Source organism: Sorex araneus, chromosome 2 (genome assembly GCF_027595985.1).
Source record: "Sorex araneus isolate mSorAra2 chromosome 2, mSorAra2.pri, whole genome shotgun sequence".
NCBI lineage: Eukaryota > Metazoa > Chordata > Mammalia > Eulipotyphla > Soricidae > Sorex > Sorex araneus.
Genome location: NC_073303.1, coordinates 206,257,822 through 206,274,148, shown reverse-complemented (window position 1 = coordinate 206,274,148; position 16,327 = coordinate 206,257,822). Strand labels below are relative to the sequence as shown.

The window sequence follows — 16,327 nt, the reverse complement described above, 5'->3', positions numbered from 1 at the left end:
ATAGGACGCCCGGGGTTGAACCCGCTTTGGCCCCTTGCAGTACGAGTTACACAGCGATTCTGGCCTCCAGGCTCTTGCTTCTAAGGCCCCTGTTTCTGCGAGGGCCGGCGTCGGGTGGGGATTTTGGGTGGGCTGGCCAGGGGGATGCCCACAAGCCCTATGCGGGGTTCTCCTGACCACCAAGGTTATATTTTTGGGTTCTGGGGCCATGCCTGGCAGAGCTCAGGGATAACTCCAGGCTCTGTGCTCGGGGATCACTCCTGGCAGGACCTCGAGCATAGAACTTGGGGTCCTTCCAGTAAGGTCAGCTGCCTCCACGACCCCCGCCCCCGCGCCTCCTTCCTCGGGAGACCCGAAGGAGAACGCGCTGGTGACCTCCGAGCGGCGGGGCGGGCGCCCTGGGCGGGGAGCGTCGCCGGCCCCCTTTTTCCCGCCTAGCTCAGGCCCGCCCAGCGGCCAGTCCCCGCCCCGCACGGCCAGAAAGGGCGGGAGCGCGCGCCTGGGGGGCGTCGCGACCCCCGGGGGTCCCTGCGCGCCGGGACTGGCCGCCGCGGCGAGCGACGGGCTTCCCGGACTTCCGCGAACCGTTTCCTCCTTTCGGGGCCGGACGGGCCCATGCGGGCCGGGCGCCGGGGCGGGGACGGGGCCGCGGGGGACCGGCCCTCGGGGCGGGCCCGCGCTCCCGCCCTGCGGCCGCCGCGGGGCAGCGGGCGCCGCGCCGCCCGGAACCCTCGGCCCAGGCCCCGGCTCGCGCGGGTTCGAAAGAGGGAGGACAAAGCCCGCCCGGATCCGGCGTGCGCGCGCGGCCGCGGCCAATGGGGCGCCGCGGCGGGGCTGAGTGACGGGCGGGCCCGGCCAATGAGCGCGCGCCTTGTTGCGAGGTGGCGCCGGGCCCCGGCAGTATAAAGCGCGCCACGAGTCGGCATTGTCAGGCGGCGGCACCGCGCGGGCCCAGGGCGTCTCGTCGGCGGGTCCCGAGCGGCGGCGGCGGCGCGAGGTGTCGGCGGCCCGGCGCGGGCGGAGGCGAGGCCCGGCGGCGCGAGCGCCTTCCCGGCGGGTGGAGCGAGCGGGCCCCGCGGCGTCAGCGGCGGCGGAGGTGAGCGGGCCGGGCCGGGCCGGGCCGGGCCGGGGCGCGGGGCCGCCGGGGCCTGACGACGCGCCGCCGCGGCCGCTCGTTGCGTTGCAGGAGCCGCCGCGCCCCGGCCCAGCATGTCGGAAGCGGGCGAGGAGCAGCCCATGGACACGGCGGGCGCCACCGAGAACGGCCACGAGGCCGCCGCCGAGGGCGAGGGTCCGGCCGGGCCCGGCCCGGGGGCGGCGGTGGCGGCGGCGGCGGCGGGCGGCGGGGGCGCGGCGCCCCCGGCCGGCAACCAGAACGGGGCCGAGGGCGACCAGATCAACGCCAGCAAGAACGAGGAGGACGCGGGGTAGGTGCGGCCGCGCGGGCCTTTGTTCGGCCGCCCGGTGCGGCGCCACGCGGCGGGGGGAGGGGCGGCGCGGCGGGCGCGGGGCGCGGGCGGGGTCCCGCGGGGCGGGCTCGCGGGCCCTCGGAGCTGGGGCGGGCTGGGGGTCCGGGGGACCTCCGCGCCATGCGTCGCCTCGCCCGCCCGTCGCAGGAAGATGTTCGTGGGCGGTCTGAGCTGGGACACCAGCAAGAAGGACCTGAAGGACTATTTCACCAAGTTCGGGGAGGTCGTGGACTGCACCATAAAGATGGACCCCAACACGGGCCGGTCGCGGGGCTTCGGCTTCATCCTCTTCAAGGACGCGGCCAGCGTGGAGAAGGTGCGTGGGGCAGGCGGCGCGGGGTGGGGTGTCCCGGATGTCAGGGACCTGCGATTTGCAAGGTCTTCCTGGGTGCTGTGACGGGTCGCGGCGAGAGCCACACGCTTGTGGTGGGGACAGAAGGGGCTGGAGTGGCTCCGGGAACCCTCCTGCCAGCCCTTTTTTGCAGAAGAGGACCGCGGGAGAGGTCCTTGTTTTAAAGGGGTGGCGTGGGGCTCCCCCCGCCGGAGCCCCTGGTCACTGCCTGGCCTTGGGGTTGGCTCCTGGGTGGGGGGCAGCGAGCAGCGCCTCCGGAGCAGGAGGGCCAGTGCTGGGTTCCAGGCGCTCAGGGCCCCATCCCTGCCATCCCCAGGTCCTGGACCAGAAGGAGCACCGGCTGGACGGCCGGGTCATTGACCCCAAGAAGGCCATGGCCATGAAAAAGGACCCCGTCAGGAAGATTTTTGTGGGAGGTCTGAATCCTGAAGCCACCGAGGAGAAGATCCGCGAGTACTTCCGCGAGTTCGGGGAGGTGAGTCGCGCTGTGGGCCCGGGCCTCCCCGCTCCCGCCCCTGCCCGGCCGGCTCCTGAGCACTCTGTTTGCAGATTGAGGCCATCGAGCTCCCCATGGACCCGAAGTCGAACAAAAGACGGGGCTTTGTGTTCATCACCTTCAAAGAGGAGGAACCGGTGAAGAAGGTTCTGGAGAAGAAGTTTCACACCATCAGCGGGAGCAAGGTAGGGGTGTTCTGTGCGGGTTGTGTGCTGCGCCCCAGGAACAAGACAGACGCGCGTGTGGGGCGGGGGCTGGCTTTCACGGAGAGCAGCGGAAAGCAGCCTTTGGTTTATTTCAAAGCCGAGGGCCAGCATGGGGTCCCAAGTCGAGAAGGTTCTAGAAAGGCCAGCAGCTCTCTGGGAAGGTAGGCTTGGTGTGGGCAGGCTAGAGCGCCTTTGTCCAGGGTGTGACGGAGACCCGGGGGGTTGGCACTGCAGGTCCTGTGCGTGTAATAGGTGACATCTTGGGTCATCTGTGGACCGTGGGGCAGACTCCGGGCACCTGGGTCTGGGGTGGCCATCCAGCATATGACCCCACCCCCGGCAGGGCGTAGCAGCCAGTGGGCAAGGTCCTGGACACGTCCAGCTGCTGGGCTGGTGGGGACCTGGGGAGACGACGTAGGGTTGACATGGCAGAGCAGAGGCTGGCGAGTGTGCAGTGACCCCAGCCCTGCTCCTGGCCGCCTTGCTCAGCAGCACGTGGGCTCGAGCTCGCGGGCACGCGGGGGCCGGGGGGCCCAGACCCGGGGAGGTGTGGCCGGGCCCGGTGGCAGAGGGTCTGACTCTGCTGTCCCCCGCAGTGTGAGATCAAGGTGGCGCAGCCCAAGGAGGTGTACCAGCAGCAGCAGTACGGCTCGGGGGGCCGTGGGAGCCGCAACCGGGGCAACCGTGGCAGTGGCGGCGGCGGTGGCGGAGGTGAGTGGAGCCCAGAGGCCGCAGCCGCCGGCCGCCTGCATGGCGCTTCCGGCCTGTCAGCACGCCTGGACAGTGGCCGAAGAGCCCGCTGTGTGTGGGACACGGGGTGGTGGCGGGAGGGGCAGTGCCAGGCGCTTCTCCCAGCCCAGGCCCCTGACTCCAAAGCCTGCGCTCCAGCTGGGGAGAGCCCCGCTGTCAGGGAGCAGCCAGGGTGAGACTGAAGCTAGCCAGGGCCCAGGGCTCCCGCCAAGGTAGTGAGGGGCCTGTCCCAGGGCGGCCCCGCCCGCCCCAGCCCAGCTGCCACCTCCGTAGCCTCCAGCACCCCGCCCCCCAGGGCACGACTGCCTCGTCTGCTCCCGCACGTGCTAAACGGGCCCCGGGCCCCTGTGCCCTGCTCCCCCCACAGGTCAGAGTCAGAGTTGGAATCAGGGCTACGGCAGCTACTGGAACCAGGGCTACGGCTACCAGCAGGGCTACGGGCCGGGCTATGGCGGCTACGACTACTCGCCCTATGGCTATTACGGCTACGGCCCCGGCTACGACTACAGTAAGTAGGAGAGCGGGGCCCGCCAGGCAGGGCAGGGCAGGCAGCCAGGGGCCCCTGAGCAGGGCTTTGGAGTCACTCGGCCAGACGGTTGCGGGAAGCGCCTGGCAGGGCAGGCTGTGGGCCCTGCACTCACGCTGCTTCTCTCCCCAGGTCAGGGCAGTGCCAACTACGGGAAGAGCCAGCGCCGCGGCGGCCACCAGAATAACTACAAGCCATACTGAGGCTGCGGGAGCTGGCCAGGCCTCGGGAGCGCAGTTGTGTACCAGCTGTAACGGCAACTCTGTGGCTGTCCTCTGTGCATCTTATTTAAAGTTTCCCCGGAAATCACTCTCCTGTCGCCTGTTTGCAGGGCTCTAGTTGTAGGCAGCGTGGGGGTCTCAGGCGGGAGGCCAGCGGCCCTGGCTGGGAAAGCGTCAGCTGTACCTTAGAGACCAGTGTCACCTTTTTCACCATTTAATTTTGTATTATTTGTGTCATACATTTCCTGTAATGGAAGTGTTAATTTTACTGTACTTTTTGGTACCTTTTGGGAATCTAATGTATTGTAAGGTATTTTTCACGTGTCCTGATTTTGCCACGACCTGGATATTAAGGCTATCCAAGCTTTTGAAATAAAAATGGAAAAACCCCCAAGCCTGGGTGACTCTGGGCTGTGGTGCGGATGGTGGGGGCACCTCCCGCCAGCCTCCAGCCCCCTCCACGGGTCGGCTGTGAGCAGCCCCCAGGGGAGGCAGGGGTCAGGTTCCGGAGTTGGGACGGGGTGCGGCCTGACCCCACCCGGCTCACCTCAGCTGGCAGCGCTGGTGCCAGGCCGCCGCAGCGTCTCGCAGCTCCGCACCTTGGCCTCCATGTCTGGGAAGGAGCCCCCGCCCCGACGTCAGCGTGGGGGGACACGGGGGTCCCCACGCTCGCACCCTGGCAGCCAGGAGTTGGGGCCCCTCACCTGTCAGGATGGCGTCCAGCGTGGCCACCAGGTGGCGGGCGTTGTCCAGGCTAAAGCACATGGGCGGCTTGAACTTGAGCACGTTCCTCCCGGGGCCGTCGCTGCTCAGCAGGATCCGCTGCTCCCGCAGCCTGGTGCACAGAGCCCAGCCCCCAGGGCCCCCAGGAGAGGGGGAATCAAGCCGTGCGGGTGGGCCCTGACCACCAGTCCTGACACCAGGGTGTCAGGGTGCAGAGGCTCCCCTTTTTCCTGCAGAGGGTAAATACCTACCTGGACAGCAGGTGGGCAGCCTCCTCAGAGGCAGGGGTCCTCGTGGCCTCATCCTTGATCAGGTCCACCCCCACGAAGAGCCCCACACCCCTGCAGAGGAAGCCAGGCTCCAGGCTCGGCAGCAGCCGGCGTCCCCTGGGAGGGCAGGGCCAGGAGGGCGGCCAGTACCTGACGTCCCCGATGATGGGGTGCTTGGCCTTGAGCTGGCCCAGGAGCTCCATGAGGAAGCTGCCCACACAGGCTGCGTGCGCCTGCAGCTGTTCCTTCTCCAGCACGTCCAGCACAGCCAGCCCCACGGCGCAGGACACGGGGCTGCCCCCGAACTGCAGGGCGGGTGGGCGGGGCGGTTAGTGGTGGAGTTGAGCCAGGACAGCGTCCTGCAGCTACAGGGTCCGGGCTGTACGGCCAGTGCCCACGGAAAGGGTCAGCCTCCAGCACAGTGGGGCTACGTGGACCCGCGGGTCCTGGCCTCTCGCCATTGAGCCCCTCCTGTGGGCCCCTGGGAGTTGAGGGCCACTGCCCTCAGCATGAGCCCTGACGTGCTCTGTCATTGGGGGCCATGCCTGGCAAGATCAGGGGCTCCTCCCCAACCCAGAGCCTGCACTGGGCTCTGGACGCCACCTCCTGGCCTTGGGTGACAGCCTGGAGAGAGCTCAGTGGAGGGAGCAGGCCTGGCCACCGCCTCACCAGAGAGGCTGGCCTTCTCAGGACCCTGCATGGTGAGCACAGCCCCGTGGCCTCCACAGATGGCTCCGATGCCCCTTGGGTCCATTATACAGGTTGGAGAGATAGATTGGGTGGGGGCAAAGCACTCATTTCACAGCAGGGAACTTCACTTGCAACTTTTGAACCTCTCAGTCCCTCAAACATTTGGGACTGGCCCCCTCCAGCCCCCTAACCTCCCCTCTTAAAACCCCAAAGCGTCTGGGTTGGTATCCTGGCTGATGCATCCTCCGTGGAATTCTGGTCAGGGGTGTCTCCTGGTGAGTAGGAAATGCCCCTGCCCCGCGCCCCTCCTCCCACCCCCTCAACCATCCAGGCCTGGTGCGGTCCCAGGGCGGGAGCGAGCCCCCACCACGGGGCCCCCGCCGGGGCTTGATCCTGCACTGCCGCTCCCACCAAAACCAGCCCCAGAAATTGTCTCTTTCTTGCTGGTCCTCCCCAGGCTCAGCCGGTGCTTAAGCTCCGAGCTCTTCCCTGGCTTCTTCCCAGGACGCGGTGCGGGGCAGGTGGGCCCTGCAGATGCCACGGGCCGTGCCAAGGCACTACCTACACAGCTCCACAGGCCTGCTGGGCCACTGTGATTCTGTGGGGCCATACTTGCCAGGGGACTGACCCCAGGACCCTTCCCACAAGGCTCCACCCCCCAGCCACGAGGCCGTGAAAGGGATTTCCAAAGTTGCTGCCTCTAGAACTTCAATAATCTGGAGACAGTCCAGGAGAAGGTGGTTTGCTGAGCATGCAGCTGACCCAGGGTGAGTCCTGGGTATGAACTCCAGCAGAACGGGCACAGCCCCAAGCAGTGCCAGTGGCTAGTCCAAATACCCCTTGCCCCGCCGCCAAACATCCAGGCTGGGGTTGCTGAGGGTGTGTCTGGAACTTGGGCTTGGCATGCAAGACCTGGATTTGACTCAGTATGGCATGGCCCGCCAGCACCAGTGGAAGACACGCGCATTCTCTCTCTCACACAAGCATGCACACACACAACGTCTGGGGCAATACCCAGGGCAGATCACTACCAGGCCGCTGCTCACCAGAGCCAGTGAATCGGAACATTGCCACCAGCCAACTCGTCACGTGGCCAGCAAGACTGCAACGAGAGGGAGAGCCAGGGGGCTGCAGGCACCCGGGGGGCCTGGGGCCCCTCCACACACCGCGTGGGGACCAGAAAGGGAATCTTCGGGAGGAGAAAGACTGAGCTGCACAGAGGCCGACGGCTGGCGGTAAGACAGGATGTTCAAGGGTGTCCCGAATTCTCCCCAAATGGACCCCGACAACCACCCACACGATGCAGCAGCGCTTCAAGCTGCTGCAGGAGAATCAGCAGGGCCGGGGGCGAGGTGCACAGGCACAGATGTCCCAGCTCTCGGGGCTGCTCTGGACGCCTGGAGCCGCAGGGACACAGCTGCCCGCCACTCGCTTCACGCCCGTACTCTGGGCCACATCACGCCAGAGCTATGGGGGCGGTTTGCTGGGCTGGGGTCCCTGGTGGTGCTGGGATCCAAGCTGGGGCTTTGCTCGTGATGCAGGCCAGGCATGTGCTCCAGCCTTTGAGCCACTCCTACCGACCACATGTGCGCGCGCACACACACACACACACACACACACACTTTAAAGCCATGGGAAAAGGGGCCAAGGCAATAGTACAGTGAGTCGGGCACTTGCCCTGCGTGCAGCCAACATGGCTTTGACCCCCCAGGAGTAATTCCTAAGTGCAGAGCCACAAGTAAGCCCTGAGCATAGACAGGTGAGGCCTAAAAGGCAAAAAAAAAAAAAAAAGTCCTGGGGAGCTGACACAAGACGGGGACAGAGATGGAATCACAACACGCGGAAACCTACAGGACACAGAAATCAGCCTCTCCCTTGGCAGGAGAGGACAACAGGGAGGCACTTCCCTTGCAGACACCCCAGAGGGCCCCTGAGCAGCGCCAGGAGTGATTCCCGAGTGCAGAGCAGGAGTGACCCCTGAGCGCCCCTGAGCAACGCCAGGAGTGAAACAGGGCAAAAAGCTGGTTCTTGGGGGCTGGAGCGATAGCACAGCGGGGAGGCCGTTTGCCTTGCACGCGGCCGACCTGGGTTCGATCCCTGGCATCCCATCTGGTCCCCCGAGCACTGCCAGGAGTAATTCCTGAGTGCGGAGCCAGGAGTAACCCCTGTGCATCGCCGGGTGTGATCCAAAAAGCAAAAAAAAAAAAAAAAAAAAAAAAGCTGGATCTGGGAAAAGATGAGTCAAGTTGAACTTTAGCTAGACAAGAAGAAAGACGCAAGGTGTTGGGTAAACAGGAGCAGGGCAGGGTGTGAGGCATTTGCTTAGGATATGACGGGCCCCAGCTCCATCCCTGCACTTCAGAGGGTGTCCTGAGCACTGCCAGGAGTTATCGCAACTCCCCCCACCGAGTGAGTACTGATCTCTCCAAGGAGTGGGACATCTAGGCCGGAGTGATAGAACAGCTTGCCTTGGGGAGAGAGCACTTGGGAGAGCACTGAGACAGGAGTTAGCCCTGAGCTTTGCCAACTGTGGCCCAAGCACAAAAATAACCAAAGACCAAAATATGTGGTCATATCCCAGGAACATCAAGTTGGTGAAAATATGAAAATGAACACCATGAGCCATATCAGTAGCATTAAGTATTAAGTAAAAAAAGACTCAGAAAATGAAAAACCATCTGATAGGACCATTGGCTTTAACGCTCCCCTCCCCCCATCAGTAAGTTCTCCCCCAAACCACCAGGGGGCGCTTCTGAGCACAGAGCCATTAGTGGACTCTAGGAGCTGCTGGTGTGGCCCAAATCCTGAATGCGGGAGGCCCTGGGTTCACAGGGACCTCTGAGCACTGCCTAGGAGCAGTGACTAGGCACAGAGCTGGGGTAGCTGCCAAGCACCACTGGATGTGGATCCAAAAGCAAAGAAGAAAGAAATAATACCAAGGTGGCAGCAGGAAATACGGCAGGTGGGCGCTCGCCTTGCCTGCGGCTGGTGAGGGTCGACCCCCGGCATCCCAGGAGGTCCCCGGAGCCCGCCAGGAGCAATTCCGAATGCACAGCCAGGAGTGCGCCTTGAACACTGCCAGGTATGGCCCAAAAACAGAACAAAAAGCTCCCGGGGCAGCTCACACACAGGCTGCACACAGCACACGGGAACTGCGGACTCCCGAGCACCTGGGCATGGAGAGGGCACGGACAGGGCAAGGACAGAGCATGGACAATGGATGGCCAGGGCACGGGCAGGGCACGAGCAAGGCATGAACAGGGCATGGCCAGAGGATGGACAGAGCAGGAGAGCATGGCGAGAGCACGGCCAGGGTATGGCCAGGGCTTGGCCAGAGCACGGGGCAGCACCGTGTGAACGAACACAATCCGGGCTCAGGATGGCGGGGGCCGGGGCAGCTCAGGGCTGTCCACAGCCCGGGGACATGTGTGACCCCAGCACGTGCCTGCATCCAAGTTGGGGTGGGGGTCAGAGCCCCACAGGGTCTTTTATTTTTTTTTTCTTTTTGGGTCACACTCGGCGATGCGCAGGGGTTACTCCTGTCTCTGAACTCAGGAATTACTCCTGGCAGTGCTCATATGGGATGCTGGGAATCGAACCCGGGTCGACCGCGTGCAAGGCAAACGCCCTCCCTGCTGTGCTATCGCCCCAGCCCTGGCCAGAGGGTCTTGCTGGCCGATTCCCCTCAGAACATCACGGAAGCACCAGAAAGGGTCACGCCCCAGGCTGGGTGTGGGGGCCGCGTTCTGTCCCCACACTGCACTGTCCTCCAGCACCGCCAGGTGTGCCCCCCGGCTCCAGCCCGCGCCCTCCCACTCTCCGTGTCTACTCTAGCCTCTGGAGAGCCTTCTGCTATCAAATTTCTTGCCCTCTTCCGTGCCCTTGCTCCTTCCTGACCTGCAGACCCCCAGCCTCACGCTGTGGGAGATCCAAACCTCCAAGCTCAAGGTTGTATTCAGAGCTCAGATCCCCAGAGGGGCGGGGTACTCTTCCTCGGCCGCCGCTTCCCTGCTGAGCGCCCTCCAGCGCCAGCCCAGCACTGGGGGGACCCTGGCGGGCACTTTCTCCACTCTCGCTTCGGGGAGGACCACACCCAAGGGCCCCACTCCCCGGCCGCTTCCTCCTCTCCAGAGACCTGCTCACAGCCCCTGGGGAAGGGGACAGACAGCAGGACCAGGGCACGGCCACTCACCGTGTTAAAGTACTCAACGCCGGTGGCCTCGAATGCTCTGGCCACAGCCTGGGTGGTGGCAACACAGGCGACCGGGTGGCCGTTGCCGATGGACTTGCCCATGGTGACAATGTCAGGGATGAAGTCGTCCCCCTGCAGCTGGAAGGCCCAGAAGCGCTGACCCACGCGCCCAAAGCCCACCTGGATCTCGTCGGCGACAAAGAGACCTCCGGCCCCGCGGATGTGCCTGTGGCCAAGGACACATGATCGGGGGGGTGCAAGATCCTGGGGGGGCGAGGTGGGGGCGGGAGGCGCACCCCTACCCACTCACTTGGCCACTTCCTGAAAGTAGCCGGCTGGGGGCACGATCTGGCCGCCCACGCTGGGCAGAGACTCGGCGAAGAAGGCAGCGATCTGGGGGGAGAAGGCACTGGGCACCCGGCCCCGGTCTCCGGACCCACCCACCTCCCCCTGCCCGGCACTCCCAGCGCGGGACCCACGGACTTCTGTTCCCCAGAGTCCCTCACCGTCCTTCCCCACCTCGGAGCCCCTGGCCGATCTGCGCATGCTCAGTCACGCCACCTCCAACCCCCGCGCAAGACCATCACGCGGGACACCTGTGATGCCTGCCGGCAGCACCCCACCCCTGCCCAGGCCCTGCCCAGGCCCTGCCCCTACGACAAGCCACGCCCACTCGCCCACCCACACTGCCGAGAGGCCCCGCCCAGCCTCTCTCCGGGCGACCCCCCACCTGGTTTTGGGGGGTTCTGCTCCTAGCTGTGCGCCTTCCCCCTAGGAATAGGCCCCTCACCCCTACCTTCCTGCCCTGCTCCTGCGCGCTGCGGATCACGCGCTGCACCTCGCCAGCGTAGGCCCCCGCGGGGTCGGGGTGGTCCTCTCTGAAGAGGCCCCGGTAGGTGTCGGGCAGAGGCGCCTGCGAGGAGGGCAGAGGCCATCAAGCGGACTGCGGGGCCGAACCCACCGTCCTGCCCTTAGCGCCTACGTACCACGTGGACCCAGTCCTTCTGTCCGTCCAGGTCCCGGAACTTGTAGGGGCTGATGTCAATCAGGGAGCTCAGGTGCCCGTGATAGGCGCTGCCGAGATGGGAGGCGGGCTCAGGCGCAGGGGGCGTGGCTACCCGCTCCTCGTGGGCCCACCTGCCCATCTCCAGAACTGAACCTCTGGATTCGTATCTCTCCCCTCCAAGGCCTTATAAATCATCTTCATCATCATCATCATCATCAATGTTGCTGCCATATAGTTTTCTGCAGTGCCGGGGATCAAACCCATGGCCTCACAGAGGCAAAACATGCTCTGTCGCTGGCCCAGGATAACCCTTTATTTCAAGATGATGATGACAACGACGACTATTTTAATTATTTTTGGATTTTGGGCCACATCCGGTGATGTGCAGGGCTCACTCCTGGAGTGCTCAGGGGGGCCTCAAGGTCAGCCGTGCCAGGTAACCACCTTTCGGCCGTCCGGTCTCTCTGCTGGCACTTTCTTTGAACAGACCATTGGTCTTAAAACCTTGTACAGACCACGGGCACGTGGAAGCCCACTCCACTGGTGTGCTATGAACTTCCACAATCCCTACACCACACAACTCCCCCTTGTACCTATTTTGCATCCAATGTGTGTGTGTGTGTGTGTGTGTTTGGTGCTGGGGTGGAGCCCACGTGTCTAAGGCACATGATTTCCTGCTCAGCTCCAGGATCTTTATGAGAACAAGTGTGACACATAGCAGAGGTTCCCGGAGTTTTTTAATGCCTAGAACTTTCTTTTTTATTAAACTTAATTTTTTTTTCTTTTTGGGTCACACCCGGCAATGCACAGGGGTTACTCCTGGCTCTGCACTCAGGAATCACCCCTGGCGGTGCTCAGAGGACCATATGGGATGCCGGGAATTGGACCCGGGTCGGCCGCATGCAAGGCAAATGCCCTACCCGCTGTGCTATCACTCCAGCCCCTAAACTTAATTTTTTAACTTATTTATTGGTTTTTGGGCCACACCTGTGATACTCAGACGTTACTCCAACTCTGCGCTCAGGATTCACTCCTCGCGGACTCAGGGACCACATGGGACACCGGGGCTCAAACCCAGGAACGCCGGGAGCAAGGCAAGCAGCCTGTCGTACCACGACTCCCACCCTAAACGCCAGAGCCTACGGCTGATTCATCCCACCTCCGAAGCCCACTCCTTCCAGATGGGGGATACTGCTCTCCCCGCAACCCCTACTGGGGGCCGCCCCATTCTCCCATGACTCCCCACTAGCCCATTCATCCTCCCCATGACCCCGCCCACACACCCCGCCACAGCCGGCTGAGACTCTGCCCACAGCCCGCCGCACCCTTAGGCACTTACTGGTCCAACACCACCACATCCCAATGTCCCGTGTAGCAGCGTGCCAGACGCAGGGCCAGGTCATTGGCTTCTGACCTGTGGGTGAGGGGGCAGTCAGATGGGACAGTGCCCAGGGTGTCCCCTCCCTCCATGGCCCGGGCTTGTTGCAGGAGGGTGGGGGTAGAGCGCCTGGTGGCGGGAGTCACGTGGCATTCTCGGGGTTAAGTGTCTACTCCCGGTCCAGACAGGAAGTCCACAGACAAGTCCCTTATTTCAGGGGGCCTGTGCGAAGGCCTCAGACGCTGAGCAGTGGCACTGTGATGGGCTGTGTCCCCGCCCCCTTCCCTTGCATTTGGAGCTTTAAAAAGTGTTTCTCTAATTTGGGACTTTTTTTTTTTTTTTTTTTTTTTGCTTTTTGGGTCATACCCAAGAATGCTCAGGATGCTCGGGATTACCCCTGGAGGTGCTAGGGGGCAATATGGGATGCCAAGGACTGAATCCAGGTCCGCTGCATGCAAGGCAAACGCCCCACCCGCTGCACTATTGCTCCAGCCCCTGAATTGGGACTTAAATTTTTGTTTTGTTTTAGGGTCACACCTGGCGGTACTTAGGGCTTACTCCTGACTCTGCACTCGGAAATTCCTCCTGGTGGTGCTTAAGGGGCCATCTGGGGTGCCGAGGACCCAGGACCCTACCTGCTGTCTAATTGGGACTTTTTTTCTTTTTTTGCTTTTTGGGTCACACCTGAGCTGGTGATGCTCAGGGGTTACTCCTGGCTCTGCACTCAGGAATTACTCCTGGCGGTGCCCAGGGGACCCTATGGGATGCCGGAAATCAAACCCAGGTCGGCCGCGCGCAAGGCAAATGCCCTACCTGCTGTGCTATCGCTCCAGCTCTAACTGGGACTTTTTTTTAAATTTTTTTGGGGGGGTCACACCTGGCGATGCACTGGGGTTACTCCTGGCTCTGCACTCAGGAATCACCCCTGGCGGTGCTCAGGGGACCATATGGGATGCTGGGAATCGGACCCGGGTCGGCCGCGTGCAAGGCAAACGCCCTACCCGCTGTGCTATCGCTCCAGCTCTAACTGGGACTTTTATTTATTTATTTATTTATTTGTTTGTTTATTTATTTTGCTTTTTGGGTCACACCCAGCAATGCTCAGGGGTTACTCCTGGCTTTGCACTCAGAAATTACTCCTGGCAGTGCTTGGGGGACCATATGGGATGCCGGGGATCGAACCCGGGTCGGCCGCGTGCAAGGCAAACGCCCTACCCGCTGTGCTATCGCTCCAGCTCTAACTGGGACTTTTAAAGGACTGATTCAATGCACCTGCCAAAGGGCGTCAGGGCAGGGGCACAGGCAAGCAGCCACCAACCTGATTAGAGGGGGGCGCACTACACAAGGTGCCCTGAGCAGAGGCAGAGAGCTCACCCCGAGTTGAGGAAGTAGAAGACACACAGCTGTTCGGGCAGCGTGTGGGACAAGCGCTGCGCATAGTCCACGATGCTGTCGTGCAGGTAGCGGCTGTTGGTGTTCAGCGCCTGGTTCTGCTCATGCGCCGCTCGGACCACCAGAGGGTGGCAGTGCCCCACTGGAGAGGCGGGGGGAGGGGTGGCCGGGTGTTGCAGTCACACAGCGGAGCGGGGTGCGGGGAGAGGCTTCTGCCGCCCCCAGCCCCCTGCACGCACGCGCGAGGGAAGCGGGGAGGGGAGAAAGTCTGGCTGGTGGGGTGTGGCCGGCCCAAGGGGCCACAGCAAACAGGTATTTGCAGAAAAATCTGCCAGGTGGGGCTGGGGCGAAAGCACAGCGCGGAGGGCGTTTGCCTTGCGCGCGGCCGACCCTGGCTCTGAGCTCGGACAACGTGGGCAGCAGCGCTGGGGACTAAGAAGCGGGCTGGGCTGGCCGAGTGCGCGGCCCACACCCCCGCCCCGTCTCCTGGGGCGTGGGGGGCCGCGTTTGGCAGCACCGCTAGTTGGCCCCTAGCTTCCACCAGCTCTGGAGCGAATACTGACCGTGCGCGACATTGTTGATACAGTCCAGGTACTGGGCACCCTGATCGTCGTACATGTACTGCCCTTGGCCGCGGACCATCTTAATGGGGTCCTCGGGGAAAAAGAGCCTGCAAGAGGCGCTGGGAGACAGCGCGCGGGGCACATCAGCCGCGTCTGCAGCCCTGCAGCCCCCCACAGGCTCCCCGATTCCCGGCTGCAGCCCTCCATCCCCTGGGCTGGAAGTGGCCGCTTGGCGTCTGCCGACGTGTCCACTTCCACCCCCTGGGCTGGAAGTGGCCGCTTGGCGTCTGCCGACGTGTCCACTCTTGTTCCTGCTAGCCCCATTTTGGAGGCTCCACCGAGAACCCACCACGAGGGTGTGGCTCGGTCCAAGGGGCGGTGTGACAAGCGCTGTCCTGCCGGGGCAACCCAGGGCAGGTCCAAGTCCAGGTCCAGCGGGCGGACCGCAACCAGGCGCCGGGAGGGGCCGCGGCTGGAGCGGGGGGCGCCGCCCCGAGGGGCGCGGGGGGACCCGGGCGCCGAGATCTGGGGCGCCCGGGCTCCGAACTCCAGGTCTGACGTCAGCGCGTCGCGGGCGCGTGGTCGTGCGTGCACCGCCCCTGGCGCGCGGCCCCACCCCCACCCCCTCCCGGTGGCCCGCTCGGTCTACCTGAGCAGCCGCCGCCGCAGGGCCAGCGTCTCGGCCTTCCCGCGCCGCTCGGCCGCCATGGTGTCCGGCGGTCGCTCGAGGACTCAGCGCCCAGTGGCCGCCCGGCCCCCGCCCCACGACAACCCCTGCCCGAGGCCCCGCCCCGAACCCGCCGCCGCCCCGCCCCCAAGATAAACCCCGCCCCAACCCGCTCTCAGGCCCCGCCCCCGGACTAAGCCACACCCCGAAGCCGCTCTCAGGCCCCGCCCCCGAGCTCAGCCACACCCCGAAGCCGCTCTCAGGCCCCGCCCCCGGACTCAGCCACACCCCGAAGTCGCTCTCAGGCCCCGTCCCCGAGCTCAGCCACACCCCGAAGCCGCTCTCAGGCCCCGCCCCGAACCGGCTCAAGGTCCCGCCCACCAAGAGTCCTGCCCACAGTTGCCTAAGGCTCCGCCTGCCCGCGCGTTGGCCACCGCCTGTGGCCTCCGCCCAGGCGCCACCCCGTAGTTACGAAGTCCTGGGGGGGTCCGTTTCACTGTTGTCTCTAATCATGCACTCGTTTTTTCTGTTCTGGGCCACACGCGGCAACGTTCAAAGGTTACTCGTGTGCAAGGCTACCCGCGGTCCAATCTCTCTGGCCCCATGCACGCATTCTTGCGTTCATACATTCACTTGTTTGACCATTCACCCACCCGTCCACCCACCCACGGTCCAGTCTGGCAGGATTTTTTTGTGTGTGGGGGGACCCACACCTGGCGGTGCTTAGGGGATGCTTCTGACACTGCATTCAGGAGTCACTCCCCTCCCCTCTGTGCTCGAGGGGCGTGTGGGATCCTGAGGTTGAACTCCCGGGAGCAGTGGGCTACCCCTTCTGGCCCTGAAGCTGCTTCCATGCATGCTGGGAATTCTTGCACGTTCAGGGCCCGTTTCTGAGTCACCTCGCCAACCAGAACAAAATGAGGCCTTGATGGGAGCCAGAATGGGGGAGAGCGTGTGGCTGGCATTCAGCTTAGGGCTCTAAAGGTGTGCGGGGACCTAGCTCTGGAGCAGGAAGGGGGCTGCATCCTGCTCCCCTAGCGCCCGACATGAACTAGCTTCAAGAGCTTACAGCCAGCAAGCGCTTCTGGGCAATGGTAATTTTGGGTGGGAGCCACATCTGGCGAGGCTCAGGGCTTATTCCTGCACTCAGGAATCTCTCCTAGCAGTGCTGAATATGGGCCGCTAGGAATCAAACTCAGGTTGGGCTTGGGCCAAGCACCCTCCCTGCTGTACCATGACCCACGTCCCAAGGGCAGCAGCAATTGAGTGAAAAGTTTCCCCTCAGTCACTCGCCTAACTACGTTGCAAGGACAATGTATCATACATAGGCTGAACCCTTAAGCCTCAGCGTTAGGTTTTCCGTGGGCTCAGGCTGCCCCTCCTGAAAATGTGCTCCCTTCCTGTGTTTTTCCTACAAAGCCTGTTTC

General features: G+C 63.7%; 2 protein-coding genes across 3 annotated transcripts; one reads left to right on the top strand and one right to left on the bottom strand.

The window, feature by feature from the left end:
• The first annotated feature begins 921 nt into the window (after window positions 1–921).
• HNRNPAB (heterogeneous nuclear ribonucleoprotein A/B) lies at window positions 922–4,409 on the top strand. Of its 2 annotated transcripts, XM_055124253.1 has the most exons (8): window positions 922–1,096; window positions 1,187–1,427; window positions 1,617–1,785; window positions 2,138–2,296; window positions 2,371–2,502; window positions 3,120–3,234; window positions 3,641–3,781; window positions 3,932–4,409. In XM_055124253.1, exons 2-8 carry the CDS (start codon window positions 1,210–1,212, stop codon window positions 4,000–4,002), a joined length of 1,005 nt encoding a protein of 334 aa, XP_054980228.1. In that variant the 5' UTR covers window positions 922–1,096; window positions 1,187–1,209; the 3' UTR covers window positions 4,003–4,409. The 2 variants fall into 2 exon arrangements, with proteins under 2 accessions (XP_054980228.1, XP_054980229.1); XM_055124254.1 differs by lacking the exon at window positions 3,641–3,781 and having other exon boundaries at window positions 926–1,096.
• PHYKPL (5-phosphohydroxy-L-lysine phospho-lyase) lies at window positions 2,517–14,995 on the bottom strand. Its single transcript, XM_055124250.1, has 13 exons — window positions 14,883–14,995; window positions 14,234–14,352; window positions 13,653–13,812; window positions 12,240–12,314; window positions 10,881–10,968; window positions 10,691–10,807; window positions 10,205–10,287; window positions 9,895–10,120; window positions 5,163–5,317; window positions 4,995–5,084; window positions 4,725–4,855; window positions 4,568–4,633; window positions 2,517–2,924 (listed from the first exon to the last, which is right to left on the bottom strand). Exons 1-12 carry the CDS (start codon window positions 14,939–14,941, stop codon window positions 4,569–4,571), a joined length of 1,368 nt encoding a protein of 455 aa, XP_054980225.1. The 5' UTR covers window positions 14,942–14,995; the 3' UTR covers window positions 2,517–2,924; window position 4,568.
• Between the last annotated feature and the right edge of the window lie 1,332 nt (window positions 14,996–16,327).

Excerpts from the sequence above, each read along its gene's own strand:
- HNRNPAB (XM_055124253.1), top strand. The coding sequence starts at position 1,210 with ATGTCGGAAGCGGGCGAGGAGCAGCCCATGGACACGGCGGGCGCCACC. Across the intron at positions 2,297-2,370 it reads ACTTCCGCGAGTTCGGGGAG|ATTGAGGCCATCGAGCTCCC; the intron begins GTGAGTCGCGCT and ends CTCTGTTTGCAG. Across the intron at positions 3,235-3,640 it reads TGGCGGCGGCGGTGGCGGAG|GTCAGAGTCAGAGTTGGAAT; the intron begins GTGAGTGGAGCC and ends CTCCCCCCACAG.
- PHYKPL (XM_055124250.1), bottom strand. The coding sequence starts at position 14,941 with ATGGCGGCCGAGCGGCGCGGGAAGGCCGAGACGCTGGCCCTGCGGCGG. Across the intron at positions 10,808-10,880 it reads AGAAGGACTGGGTCCACGTG|GCGCCTCTGCCCGACACCTA; the intron begins GTACGTAGGCGC and ends CCCTCCTCGCAG. Across the intron at positions 5,318-9,894 it reads GCGTTGAGTACTTTAACACG|TTCGGGGGCAGCCCCGTGTC; the intron begins GTGAGTGGCCGT and ends CCCGCCCTGCAG.